The following is a 13,796-nucleotide window of genomic DNA, read 5'->3' on the forward strand; positions in this document are numbered from 1 at the left end:
TAAATATAAATATATTTTTCAATAAGATAATATAATTAATAGTATAAAGTTAATAAAAATTAGTCCTTTATTTAATTGTAAATTATTTAGGGTCGTTGCGTAAAAAGAAATAAGCAGATTAATACAGAAGAAAATCCAGATATAGTAAAAGCACCTCATTCATTTGTCATTCATCGTGGAATACCTGGAGAACATATTATTGAGCTTACAAAAAACTTTCGTAAAATTATGGAACCTTTTACAGCAATGTCTTTAAAAGAAAGAAAAAAGAATACAATTAAAGATTTTGTATCTATAGCTAGCATACTACATGTTACACATATGTGTATATTTTCAAAAACAGAACAAGGAATGTATTTTAAACTTTGCAGGTACCAAAATTAAATATAAATTAAATTTTTGCAAATTATATCATAAATATGTTATTAAATAATTAATTTTTAGAAAATATAATTATTAAATATATAATTAATTAATAAATATAAAATAGGTTACCAAGAGGACCAACACTTACATTTAAAATACATAGTTTTTCATTATCACGTGATGTAATATCTTTAATAAAAAAGCAAATGGTATATGAAGAATTATTTAACAATTCTCCGTTAGTAATATTAAATAATTTTAGTGGAGAAGGTATGCAACTAAAACTTATTGCTTCTATGTTTCAAAATATGTTTCCTACAATAAATTTGACTACAGTGAGTTTCATTCTAAACAATTTTATTTTAAATATTAAGTCAAATTAAATCATAATTTTATGTTATAAAATATATTTTGATTTTTTTATAGGTTAATTTAAGTACCATTCGTAGATGTTTGTGTTTAAATTATAATACAACATCAAAAACTATTGATCTTAGACATTATGCGATTAAAGTAATACCTGTTGGTTTGTCAAAAGGTGTTAAAAAACTAGTTCAAGCTAAAATACCAAATTTATCTAAATGTGAAGATTTTTCTGATTTTTTAACAAAAGAAACAGTTTCTGAAAGTGAAATTGAAGATGATCCTTTGAATCATGTTACATTACCACAAAAATTATCTTCACGTGGTAATCATGCAAATAATAAAAGTGCAATTAGACTTTCTGAATTGGGTCCTAGATTAACATTAGAGGTCAGAAATATTTCTTTTTATTAAATAATTTTAAAAAATATTATTACAAAAATTAATATTCTTTAAGATATTTTTAGTTAATAAAAGTTGAAGATGGACTTTTGGATGGTGAAGTACTTTATCATGAATATGTTTATAAATCTGAAGAAGAAAAACTCTTAATAAAAAAAAAACGAGAAGAAAAAAAGAAATTGAAGGAAAAAAGAAAAAAAATACAAGAAGAAAATAAGAAAAAGAAAGAATTACAGAAACAAGAACATAAAGAAAGATCTTTAAAGGGAATGCAGAAAAAGAAAGAAAGTGAAATATTATTACAAAAAATTGCAAAAGAATCAGTTGAAAAAAATAATATAGAGGAAGATGATGATGCACAATATTATCGTGATGAAATAGGAGAAGAACCTGATAAAGGTAATTTCAATCTTATATATTTAAAACAATTTCGATTCATTGATATTTTATATATAATTTATTTTTTGTCATAGATTTATTTGAAAGAAAAGTTGGTAACAAAAGACTTAAAAAATTTACATCTAAACATAAGATAAAAAAACAAAAACTTAGCAAGTCATGAAATATTTATTAAACACTATGATAATTCAGCACAAATATATATCAATTTGTAAAAAACTTATATATATGAACTTATAATATAAATATTATTTAGTAAATTTTATATAAAATTATAAATTCAATTTATATTTTTTATTTATTTATAAAAATAACAGTTATTATATTTTTATTATAATCCATTATAATTTTTTAATAGTTTCATTAATTATTTTGTCAATTATTAATCAAAATATTAATTTTATGACTAAATCAATTATCTTTTAATAAAACCATACATTTACAAAATTAAAGATATGATATGTATAATTCTCAATTCAGTCACTGTTATTTACAGTTTTAATATATACATATAGTACAGAAAGAGAATAAAAAATTATACTTTTTACTTGTTGGTCGTTGATTAAAATACATTTAATGCACATCCTTATCCTTAAAAACGAAAATTAATTTATGGATTTTTTCTATCCAAATGTCTGTTCAATTTTGTAACACTGCTATTCTGTTGATTAGATCTATCTTGCAATACTTCATGTGGCTTTAAAGAAAACGAACTTTGTATTTCTTCTAGTTCTTTTAAACGATCCTGCAATTCTCTTATTTGTCGAGCTCGAGAGCGGCATAAGTCTTTCATTAACATTTTTTCTTTTTCTAATTTTTCTATTTTCACATGATCCTATTTAAAAATTATAATCCAAAATAAGTATTGTAAATATTTTAAAAATTAATATATAAATATTTTTATATTACCTCGACAACTCCACTATTAGAACCACAAAAACGCACAGTGTTATTAGGTATTGTTTGACAAGCTTGATCTTTTCTATTTATACGCCATCGTCTACAAATGTCACATTCCCATGCATTAATATCATTCACAGTCCTTTGTAATTTCTTTACTTCATTATTTAATTCTGCATTCTGTTACATAAAATATATAAAGTTAAATATTTTTAATAATTGTTATAATTTGAGATTTTTTGAGAATTTGAGAATAAACTATATTCAATAAGTTATAATATTCATCAGTATTGCAATTAATTTCTTCAAAAACTTGAAAAGGAAATCAAAGGAAATTTCAAATTATATAAAACTATATAAAATTACCATTCCTATACATTTATAAACTAAATATCAATCTTTAATTATTTTTATATTTTATAACATACCTTATTACGAAACGCAAGTACAAGTTCTTCTAACTCTTTACATTTTCTTTGATATGGAAAATTCTCACTTTGAATTTGTATTTCTAATGTTGCAATTTTTCCATTTTTTGATACTAATTGTAATTCTAATTCATGAATTTTTTTCTTTAATTCTTCATATTTATTCTCGTATATTCCAACGTCTCTATCAGATATATTAGTTTTATATTGATTCTTTTTATTATCTTTGAGTATGCTATTTTCATGTACTTCGATTCTTAATTTCGTTTGAAGTTTCCTAATTTCATCTTTAAGTTTTCTATTCTCTAGTATGAAAAATTCTAATTTTTGTTTTATATCATTATTTGATTCATCTTTTGTTGAATGTAAATCTAAATTAGATAAATTTGAAATTTCTCGACTATGAATGGATTCCATTTCATTATCAAACTCATTTCTATTGTATTGTATTTGTATTAAACTCTTATTTTTTATTGTTAAATCTTGTACTTTTTTTATGTATTCTTTAATTTCTTTATCTTTTTGGCTCAATAATAATTTATGTCCTTCTAATTTTTTTATTATTTTATTTTTTTCTTCTTCAAGTTCTTTTATACGATGGTTTGCATCTCTTAAATCATTCTGTAATTTTTTATTCAAATTTTGTAATTGTTCCATATGTATTTCTTTAAATTTATTATCATCTATCTGTTTCTTATAAAAACTTAATTTTGTTTGCAATTCCAAATTTTGCTTTGTTAAGTCGCGAACAATATTTTCATTTTGTGATTTGATACTTTCTTCTACATTCATTTGTAATCTCATTCTAAGCGCATCAACTTGATCACGAAGTTTTTCATTTTCTTCATTACAATATTTTAATTTCTCTTCTAATTCATTAATAAGAACATTTTCAGAAAAACGAGAATATAATTTTTCTTCTAATTTTGAAATTTCAATATCTCGTTCTCTAATTACTGCTGCATATTCTTCTAATTCATCATCCAATTCTTTATTTTTATCAATTAATTTTTGTACTTGTGTGACATGTTCTTTTATATCTTTATCTTTTTGATTTAATAATATCTTTTTATCTTCCAATTCTAATGCAATTTTATTCTTCTCTAAAAGAAGTGCATCATATTTACTTTCGTCTATTAATGAATTTGAAGTTATGTGTTTCAAATTGTATAATGAAAACGTTTTCTTCAATTCATTATTTTCTTGTAATATAAGTTCATATTTACTTTTAACATCAATCAAATCTTTTAAAGTCTGATTTTTAATTTCTTGAAATTCCGCGACGCGATTACTTGCGCCTTCCAAATTGTTCTGCAATCTTTTATTTAATTCTTTTAATTCTTCTATTTCCGCTTCTGCTTTAATTTTGCTGGTACTATTTCTAATTTTTCTCTCTAACTTTATATTTGTTTCTTGAAGTTCTTTGAATCTTTCTTTCAAATTATTCAATTCTTCTATTATTGAAATATTCTTATTATTCAATTCATTTAAGTGTTTACTTAAGCTAGCATTTTTTATTTCTTCCATATTCATTTTATCTTTGATAATTTCCAATTGCTCTTCTCTTTCTTTTCTTAGTACTTCTATTTCTTCTTTATATTGTTCTATGGTCAATTTTTGATCTTTAATATGCTCCTTTAACATTTCATATTCAGGTAAAATTGTTTCAAGTTTTATTTTATATTCAGATAACAAATCACATTTGTTTTTTAAAATTGTTGTGATTTCTTCAATATGCGAATTCTTTTGTCTCATCTCTTGATTTATTTCATTATAAACTTGTGTAAGTTGTTCAAATTCTGCATTTATTTTTTCTATATTTTCATTTTTCTTTTTTATTTCAGACGAATTTGCTTCTATGATATTTTTCAATTGTTTTTCATTTATTTCAAGTCCTTCAACAGTGTTATTTAATTCAAAATTTTTTGTTTTGTAACATTCTATAGTTTGAATGAAATTATTTATTTTTTTTTCATACATTTCTTTTTCAGATTTAAGTTTCAACTGTAATTCTACTTCTTTATTTTTAAACATTTCTTGTGCTTCTTTTTCCCTTTTCTGAGCCTCAAAAATTGCCTCTTCCTGTTGATTGTCAACTTTATGTTGTTTATCAAATTCTGCTTGTAAATATATAAAATCTGTTTCTAATGTCTTCATTTTTTCTTTCAACATTTCATTTTCATGATTACTTTCTTTTAGAAAATGTTCTAATTGAAATATTTTATTTTGATATTCTTTATGAGAACGTTCTTCTTCTGTTAAATCTGTTTGAAGTTTTTCAATTTCTGCTTCTAATTCTTTGGCCCACATAACAGTACGTCTTTCTGTATCTATACATTGTTGTTTTTCTTCTTCTACTTTTTGTTTTTCCTTTTCATATGTTTCTCGTACAGTTTTAATTACTTCTTCTTCTTTAGATAAAAGCGTTTGTAAGAAAATTACAAAAATTTCATTTGCAGATTTATTTGAAAAATTTGGTAAATTTATATTACATTTAAGTGAACTGAGTTCTTTAATTATACATTTTTTAACATCATTTAATTCCTCATAAAATTGTTCCTTATCATTAATCAATTTTTTTTGTTCATCAAATAAATGTTCTTTTTCTATTGTTATTTCATTTAATTTTTCTTTGATATTTTGTAGACTAGTGAGCTCTTGTGTTAAATTCAAATTTTCATCAATATATTTATTTAATGTGTCATTTAATTTTTTTATATTGTTATCATTTTCTTTGATATACTGTTGATATTGCAGGACCATTGAATCTAATTCATTTTTATATTTCATTTCTAAATTATTCTTCATGTCAATTATTTCTGTTTCACTTGTTTGTAATTTTTCTATCAGATTATGTTTTTCTTCCTCTTTTTCTTGCAAAAGTTTTTCAAAATTAATATTTTTTTCTTGATATTCTTTAGAGATGTTTTCTTGATTTGTTATATTTCTTTGAAGATCGTTTACACATATTTCTAATTCTTTAATCTTTAGTATATTATGATGTTCCAATTCTTTATTTTGTAATTTTTCTTTTTCAAATTTCTCACATTGTTCTTTTAAATATTTTAACTCTTCTTCTTTGCATTTAATTGTAGTTGAATTAATTAACTCATTTTTCTGGCTTGTAATTAAATCTAATTCATTTTTGAGAGAAAAAATATGTTCATTTAATTCATTAATCAAAATATTTTTCTTCTCTTCTTCGACTTTTAAACCTTCCAATTCTACTTCTAACATAATTCTTTGTGTTTCCAATTTTTTTTCTTGTGTAGTAAATCGATCAATTTCTTTATTCATATTAATCAATTCATTTTCAAGAATTTGTATTTTAGTTATTGCTGTGCTCTCGTTATTTAATATTTTTTGTTCCAATTCTCCATTAACATCTTTTAGATTATTAATTTCATCTAACAAATTAATTTTCTCAGATTTAAATTCATTAAGTATAGCAGTAAAATTTATACTATTTTCTTTTATTTTATCTATATCATTTCTTATATGATCAATATAATTTTGAATTTGTTCTATTCTATTTTCACTTTTGTTTTTCTTTGATTGAGACTCTTGAATATTGGATGCATTTACAGTCATATCGCTTTGAAGTAATTTTGAGTCAGTATACTTATTTTCATACAGAATCAAGAGTTTATCATGTTCGGTTTTTAAAGTTTGTAGCTCGTCATTCAAATTTTGAATCTTTTTTTCAACAAAACTGACATTCATTTCATCAACAAAAATAACATTTGAAGATAGATCATGTTCACTTGAATTCAACTCCTGATTTACTTTATTTTTTAGAATATCAGTGTCCATACACTTACGATCGTATTTTCTTTGTAAATCTTTTAACTTTTGATTTAGAATTTTTGTTTCAAGTTTCAAAGTTCTGTAACTTTCATTCATATTTCTTAAATGTGCACATTGATTACAAGAAGTTAATTTTAAATCACTAAGTCTTTTATTTAGACGCGTCAAATGATCGATTTTGTTTTGCAATGTTATCACTTTATTTTCTAATTTTTCGTCAGTTTCTAATATTTCTTGTTCAATTTCATTAATATCCGTACTATCATTAAATATCTTTGATAAATGCAAAGAATTATTACATGATTTTTCATTTTGAACAGAATCAAGATTATCTATACTTTCTAATAAGCTAGTGGAGAATTTTTCATTTTCTTCAGATAATATTATTACTTTTGTTTTTAATTCTGCAATTTCTAGTTTTAAATTATTATTTTCCGTCTTTAAATGTTCTATGTCATTTTCAGCAACATTTTCATTTAGTACTAATGATTGTTCTATTTTGATTTTTAATATATCGCATTGTTCCTTTAACATATCATTTTCTTCAATCTTGTCTATTAATTCTGTAGAAAGTTCATTATTCTCCATTTGCAAACACTCATTTTGTTCTTTAAGAGTAACTACTTCTTTTTTATAAATGCAATCATGATCATATAAAAGTGATTTACTTTCTTTGATATTTTCAAGCTCTATATTTTTTTCTGCAATAGAAGCTGATAATTCAATGTTTTCTGTTGTTAATTTATCAATTTTATTTTGATATGATTCAAATAATTCTTTTTCATTATATACTGTTGGTATTTTAGAATACATAGATTCTAATTGATCATTCAAGGCCGCTAAATCACTTTGTAAAGTAATTTTTTCATTTGTAACTTGAGAAATGCGCGCATAAAGTTCATCAATTGTTTTCTGAAGATTAATTTCTGTTTGTTTCGCATTCTCTTGTTCTATAGTTAATTTAGTAGTCATTTCCATATTTTCAGTTGTTAATAAATAAATGGTTTCTTGCAAATTCTTTATATCTGTTTTAAGGCTTTGAACATCATTTTTGATATCTTCCAACTCTTGACTTTTTAGTTGAAGAGTTTCTTCTAAATAGCTTTTCTCTGCTTCTAAATTTAGGGTTAAATGTAAATTATCTGTATTAGTTTCATTCATTGTTAAGAAAGATAGGCTAGATTCATTTTTTAGTTGATCTTTTAAATCTTGATTCGTAGTTTGAATATCTTGTAAAACTTCTTTATTTTCTGTATAATGTAATTCAATAACATTTTCAAGTTCACTATTTTTTAAATTAGTATTTTCTATTTGTTTTTCTAATTCAGAAATTGCTTTCATATCTTCTTTACATGTAATTTGTTTTAACATAATTCTCGATTCTAGTTCAGAAGATTTTTCTTCAAGTTCTACATTTAAATGATTAAGATTTTCATTTTGTTCTGACATAATACATTCAATTTGCTTATTTAATTCAGAAATTTTTCTTGTTGTTTTTTGATTTTTGATTTGCTCTGATTCTAATGTAAAAGTTTTTTTACTTAAATCAAAATATAATTGAGTAATAATATGTTCAATTTCATCATTTTTGGATATTATATTTTCAATTTCTATTTCTAATTCGTCAATTATTTCTTTTATTTTCTGATTTTCAATTTTTTCTGTTATAACTTTTGTCTTTAAAGCAGAAATTTTTTTAGCCAATTTAATGCATAAATCTTTATTAATATAGCACTGTTCATTCTTTTCAAATTTCATACTTGTATTTTGATATTCAGTTTCTTTTACTATATATTTAGTCTTTAAGTCATTAGTTGTTTGATTCAATTTTGTATATAATTCATCATTGACACATTTTAGTTCAATTTCTTCAGAAGTCATCTTTACATCAGTTTGATTATCAATTTCATTTGATATTACATGTAAATTCAATTCAGAAATCTTTGCATTCAATTCAGCACGTAATTCAATATTAATACGCTTATATTCTTCTTTTTCAGACGTTAAATTATCAATTTGTGTTTCTAATTCAAAAATCTTTTCCATAATTTTCAAATTTTTAGTTTCTTCTGTTTTCTCTTTTAGTTCAAAATTTTTTTGTTCTAATTCAATGCTTAATTCATTATTGATTCGTTCGAGTTCATTTTTTTCAAATGCTGTATCCATAATCTGTTTCTCAATTTCCATTGCTATAAGATTTTCATTTTCCTTTGACATTATTATTAATTCAAATTCAGAACATTTTTTATCTAATTCAGCATGTAGTTCAATGTTAATACGCTGAAATTCATTTTTCTCTGATATTGTGTTTTCTAATTTTTCTTCCAATTCAGAAATTTTATCATTTGCTTTTTGATAAACAGTCTGTTGCGATGTAATCATAGATTTTAATTCTGTAGCATTCTTACTAAATTCAGTATTTATAAGTTCTAATTCATTTTTTTCAGAAATAATATTTTCGATTTTTTTTTCTAATTTAGAAATTTTTTCCACTGCTTCTTGATTTAAAGTTTGCTCGGATTCAATTTTTGATTCCAAATCTATAATTTTTTTATCTAATTCATTTTTTAATTCAATACTAAAGTTTTCATTTTTGTTTGAAATAATTTCTTCAATATGTTTTTCTAATTCAGATACTTTTTCGATTACTTTTTGTTTTTCTGTTTGTTCTGAAGCAATTTGTAATGCGAATTCTGCCGAAATTCGATTTAATTCAGCATGTAAGTCATCATTTATACATTTAAATTTATTTTTTTCAGTTGTAATATTTTCAATTATTGTCTCTAACTCTATTATTCTGTTACTTATTGTTTCAATATTTTCTGAATTATTTTTCATTTTCTCTAATTCTATAGATTTTTTATTTAATTCTATATGTAATTCTCGACGCATTTGCTCAAATTCATTTTTTTCTGAAGTAATATTTTCAAGTTGCTTTTGTAATTCTGTAATTTTTTTTGTTGAATCATTATGTAAATTAATATTAATGCATTCCAGTTTATTTTTTTCTGAAATAATATCCTCAATTTTTTTTTCTAAATCTGATATTTTCGATGTTTCCTCTTGTCTTATATTTTCTTCGGACATAATTTTCAAATCCAATTCTACTGTTTTGTTCTTCAATTCTGCACGTAATTCACGACTAATATATTCAAATTCATTTTTTTCAGAAGTAATGTCCTTAATTTTTTTTTCTAATAATTTTTTTTCAGAAATATTTTGTTTTTGAATTTGATTCAGTTTAATACATAATTCAGAAATTATATATTCTGAATTTGTTTCTTCTGCAAGGTTAAGAGTCATAAGTTGTTCTTTCACTTCTGAATTATATTCTGGTTTATAATATTTCAGAGTTGATTTTATTTGTTCTGGTTGTTTTATTTCTGTTTGTAAATCCTAAAATAAAAGATTCAATATTATATATAAAAAAAATATAACGAATATATTATTATATCATATAATTGATTATATTTACTTGTGTATGGCATTGGCATATTAATTGCCTTTCTAGAGTTGTAAATTCACGAAGTTCTACAAATTCTTTTGTTAAATCTGTGATATATCGTCGTAAAACATGTTTTGGCGTAGAAGGAGAAATCTGACAACTGTTACAATTTTAAAAAATAAAGATGTGAAAGTTTTATAATTTATTAATTTTTATCTTACCTTACAGTTTGAGTATAACTATTAGATTTTTCTGGTGTTACATCAAAACTATTGTTTTTAGGTTTTATATTTACAACATCATCTCTAAAAGTAACTCGGTTTTTATGTTTTATTACAAATGATTCTTCGTCACTATCACTTATATTTTCTCTAGATTCACGTTCTCTTTCAGTTTCAAATAATTCTAACTCAAAATCAGTAAAAGCAGTTTGAAATGCTATAAAAAATAAAAAACAATATATTATTTATTATTTATACAAATATCAGTATATTATTTATATTATTATAAATATATAATATATAATATGTAATATATAAATTTAAAAATAATATAATAAATTTACTTTGATTCATTATATCCATAGATTGAATTATACTTTTCCTATTTGGTATTTCAGATATTTCTTTTATAGTTGGTAAACCAGTTTTAGATTGAAAAACTGCTAAATGATGATTAAACATTCCAGGACCTCCCCATGTTTGTCTTCTTTTAAATTCGTATTTTAAAGAATCTTTTTGATTTGTATTATCTCCAGAAACAATACGAGTTTTTAATAATTCTATACGTTCTTCTAATAATTGATTAATACGATCTTTTTCTTGTAATTTAGATTCCATTTCTTTAACTTCTTCAGATCGATTTTCATTTTTTATTTTCTAAAATAACATTAATAAAAATAGAACTTTAGACAAAATGAATCTTAGATAATTTCTCAAAATAATTCAAATAAGAAACCTCTAATTCTTGTTGAAGTTTAGCCAATTGCTTTGCGTAACGTTTCAAAAGTGCTCCATCAGACATAACTTCATTAATTTGTGGTTTATTCTTTACACTTTTTGCCCGATATGCGAAACTAAAAATGAATAAAATAAAATTTAAATAATAAAATAACAATAATATATAAACGATAAATGATATAAATATACATCATATGTATATTAAAATAGCAATATACTAACGATAAAGTACACTGAGTCTCCTCTAAAGCAACAGGAGTCACTGCACATATTATTGCTGTCATAGCATTGCCACCTAGTGAATTCTGAAGTAATCTTGTTAATTTACTATCACGAAAATTAACATGTTTTTGATTATCCTGAGATTCACTTAATTGTTTGATTACTAAACCTAATGTTGATAGAGATAAATTAATATGTCTTCCTTCTTTGAATCTTTCTCCAGTAGCTCCTGTTTGTCTTGCTCTTTCAGAACCAGCAAGATCTATTAAGTTCAATTGTGATACTTGTATAGCACTATCTGAATCTCCTCCAGCCTCTCTACTTTCAATTGTCTGAATAGAATTGTAGAATTTATGTGATTGAATTTAAGATATATTATATATATAAAATTATTGATATAAACTTACAATTCTAAATATAGTATGACTTCTACTACTACGTTCATTCATATTAGTTTCTCCTGTTCTTCTATTTTTATTCCCTTTTTTCATAATGGACAATACATTTTCAGGACTATTGGTGATTTCTTCTTTACATAGCAAAATTACTTGCCCATTGCCATCTTCTTTTAACTTCAAATCAGTCCCATTTTTATTCAAAAGATCATTAACTCTTTCATTATAAATTTCTAAATAAGATACTCTAAAAAATAAGTTATTTTTTATATATATAATTACATTAAATTTATCAATATTATTATTATAAGTTTTATTAAGAAAAACATATAAACCTTAATAAAAATTCACGTCCCATAGTATTAGCAATAGTATCAAACATATATTGTATAGCAAGTGGTATAATTCCTAATTCTTCTGTACCACCCATCATAGTGTATGTTTTACCAGAACTTGTTTGACCATATGCAAATACTGTACCATTAAAGCCATTTACAGCAGCATTAACAATAGGTTTTACAACAACATTAAATACATCTGAATTAGATGCATTTACATCAAAAATATGATCTATAAATATATTAAAAACAGCTGAATTTGTATAATTCATTATATTTATCTAATAATTAATTCATCTAATAATTACATCATATAATAGTAATTTAAATAAATAATGATAAATACAAAAAAACATTATATCTATCTGTATATATACCAAAAATAAATCTTCCATCTCCTCGCTTTTTCATTTCTAAATCTGTAGAAACAATAGAATTTTCTTGAACTATCCATTGTATTGATAAATTATCATCCTTTTCACGTTTAATCAAAGGTCTCACTTTAATGGCAACTTTAATACTGTCTGACATTTTTATAAACTATTTTTTTAAATTAATGAATAATTAATAATATTTATTTATTATTAGATAATTTTTTAATTTATATTTATTTATTCTGTTTGTATACTATAACGGTTGATACTTACATAGTGAAGCCGCCATTTGAAAAATTGACTCTTTCAACTTTCGTTTGAATTTGAATTTTCTGTAATTTGATTGGTTCATTAAAGCATATAGTTACTATTAATAAGATAGATAACAAATAGCCTACTTCAAATATAAATCGTGATTTTCAACAATACTATTTTTATAAACATTGGGAATAAATTTTGATTAATATAGAATGACAGTAAATACGTATATATATATATATATATAAAGTACTAAACATAAATATACTAAATATAAATATAATTTTTTTTCACTATAATTATGAACTTCAAAATTATCATCGCTTGTAACAATATTTTTATTGCATTATAATAGAAAATACAAATATAATTTTTAATTTATGAATATTTCAATTCATATACGAGTCGAAAGATTTATAAATATAATTCAATACATATAATGCATAAGAGCATTTAAAAAAAGATTCAAAATGCCAAAGAAATTATTTTTGAAATTTGTTGCCTACTAATGTTTATGATTGAATTGAATATAATTTCTGCATTCATTATTCTATCGTAGAGGACATACATTCTGATTTTTTATGATCAGTATTTCAGAACATGAAATAGTATTATATTTGTTTATACTTTGTTTTTAGTTATAGCATAAAATATTATAATATAAAATTTAATTAATGAGAAAAAAAATTTTTTAAATTTACAAAAAGATATATTCATTTTATATTTTTCATTATTTTTATTAATTCCCAATCGTCAAAATCATTTATTTAAAATTATTCTTGAGTTTTTATCTTCATGATTATATATATAATAAACTGTTTGTCATTAGACAATTGCAATCTAAGTAAAAATTAGAAATATAACATTAATCAGCTTTCTTATTAGCTAATTTTAACCAATTTTTAAATCTTTAATTAAAAAAAATGGCATTTCATTAACTTTTTATGATCTAAAATTTAGATTTAAGATTAATGTTAAAATCAGAAACAATATCATTAGGATTTAACATTTGAATATGTAGATCTGCTAATAAAATCTTTTAACTATAGATAACTATATATATAGATTGACTATTATAATCAATTATATTATCATTTTGAAATGAAATTGCATGATAATAAAATGCATGATATATATATA

At 22.5% G+C, this 13,796-nt stretch overlaps 2 protein-coding genes across 3 annotated transcripts in view; one reads left to right on the forward strand and one right to left on the reverse strand.

Moving 5' to 3' along the window:
- LOC102677694 (protein Peter pan) overlaps positions 1-1,714 on the forward strand; it is a 1,988-nt gene extending 274 nt beyond the window's left edge. The window contains exons 2-6 of the mRNA XM_006611218.2: positions 91-371; positions 491-701; positions 793-1,119; positions 1,197-1,530; positions 1,605-1,714. Of these exons, the coding sequence (XP_006611281.1) occupies positions 91-371; positions 491-701; positions 793-1,119; positions 1,197-1,530; positions 1,605-1,693 (1,242 nt within the window). The 3' untranslated portion in view covers positions 1,694-1,714. The remainder of the gene's footprint in view (positions 1-90; positions 372-490; positions 702-792; positions 1,120-1,196; positions 1,531-1,604) is intronic.
- A 255-nt stretch (positions 1,715-1,969) lies between these two features.
- Positions 1,970-12,805, reverse strand: LOC102673673 (centromere-associated protein E-like). Of its 2 annotated transcripts, XM_031508419.1 has the most exons (12): positions 12,672-12,805; positions 12,402-12,564; positions 12,022-12,256; positions 11,699-11,933; positions 11,292-11,623; positions 11,068-11,185; positions 10,676-10,988; positions 10,332-10,548; positions 10,141-10,270; positions 2,859-10,061; positions 2,440-2,610; positions 1,970-2,365 (listed from the first exon to the last, which is right to left on the reverse strand). In XM_031508419.1, exons 2-12 carry the CDS (start codon positions 12,553-12,555, stop codon positions 2,141-2,143), a joined length of 9,333 nt encoding a protein of 3,110 aa, XP_031364279.1. In that variant the 5' UTR covers positions 12,556-12,564; positions 12,672-12,805; the 3' UTR covers positions 1,970-2,140. The 2 variants fall into 2 exon arrangements, with proteins under 2 accessions (XP_031364279.1, XP_031364278.1); XM_031508418.1 differs by having other exon boundaries at positions 12,402-12,687.
- Positions 12,806-13,796: the final 991 nt, after the last annotated feature.

The sequence above is a fragment of the Apis dorsata genome, unplaced genomic scaffold (genome assembly GCF_000469605.1).
Source record: "Apis dorsata unplaced genomic scaffold, Apis dorsata 1.3 scaffold_85, whole genome shotgun sequence".
NCBI lineage: Eukaryota > Metazoa > Arthropoda > Insecta > Hymenoptera > Apidae > Apis > Apis dorsata.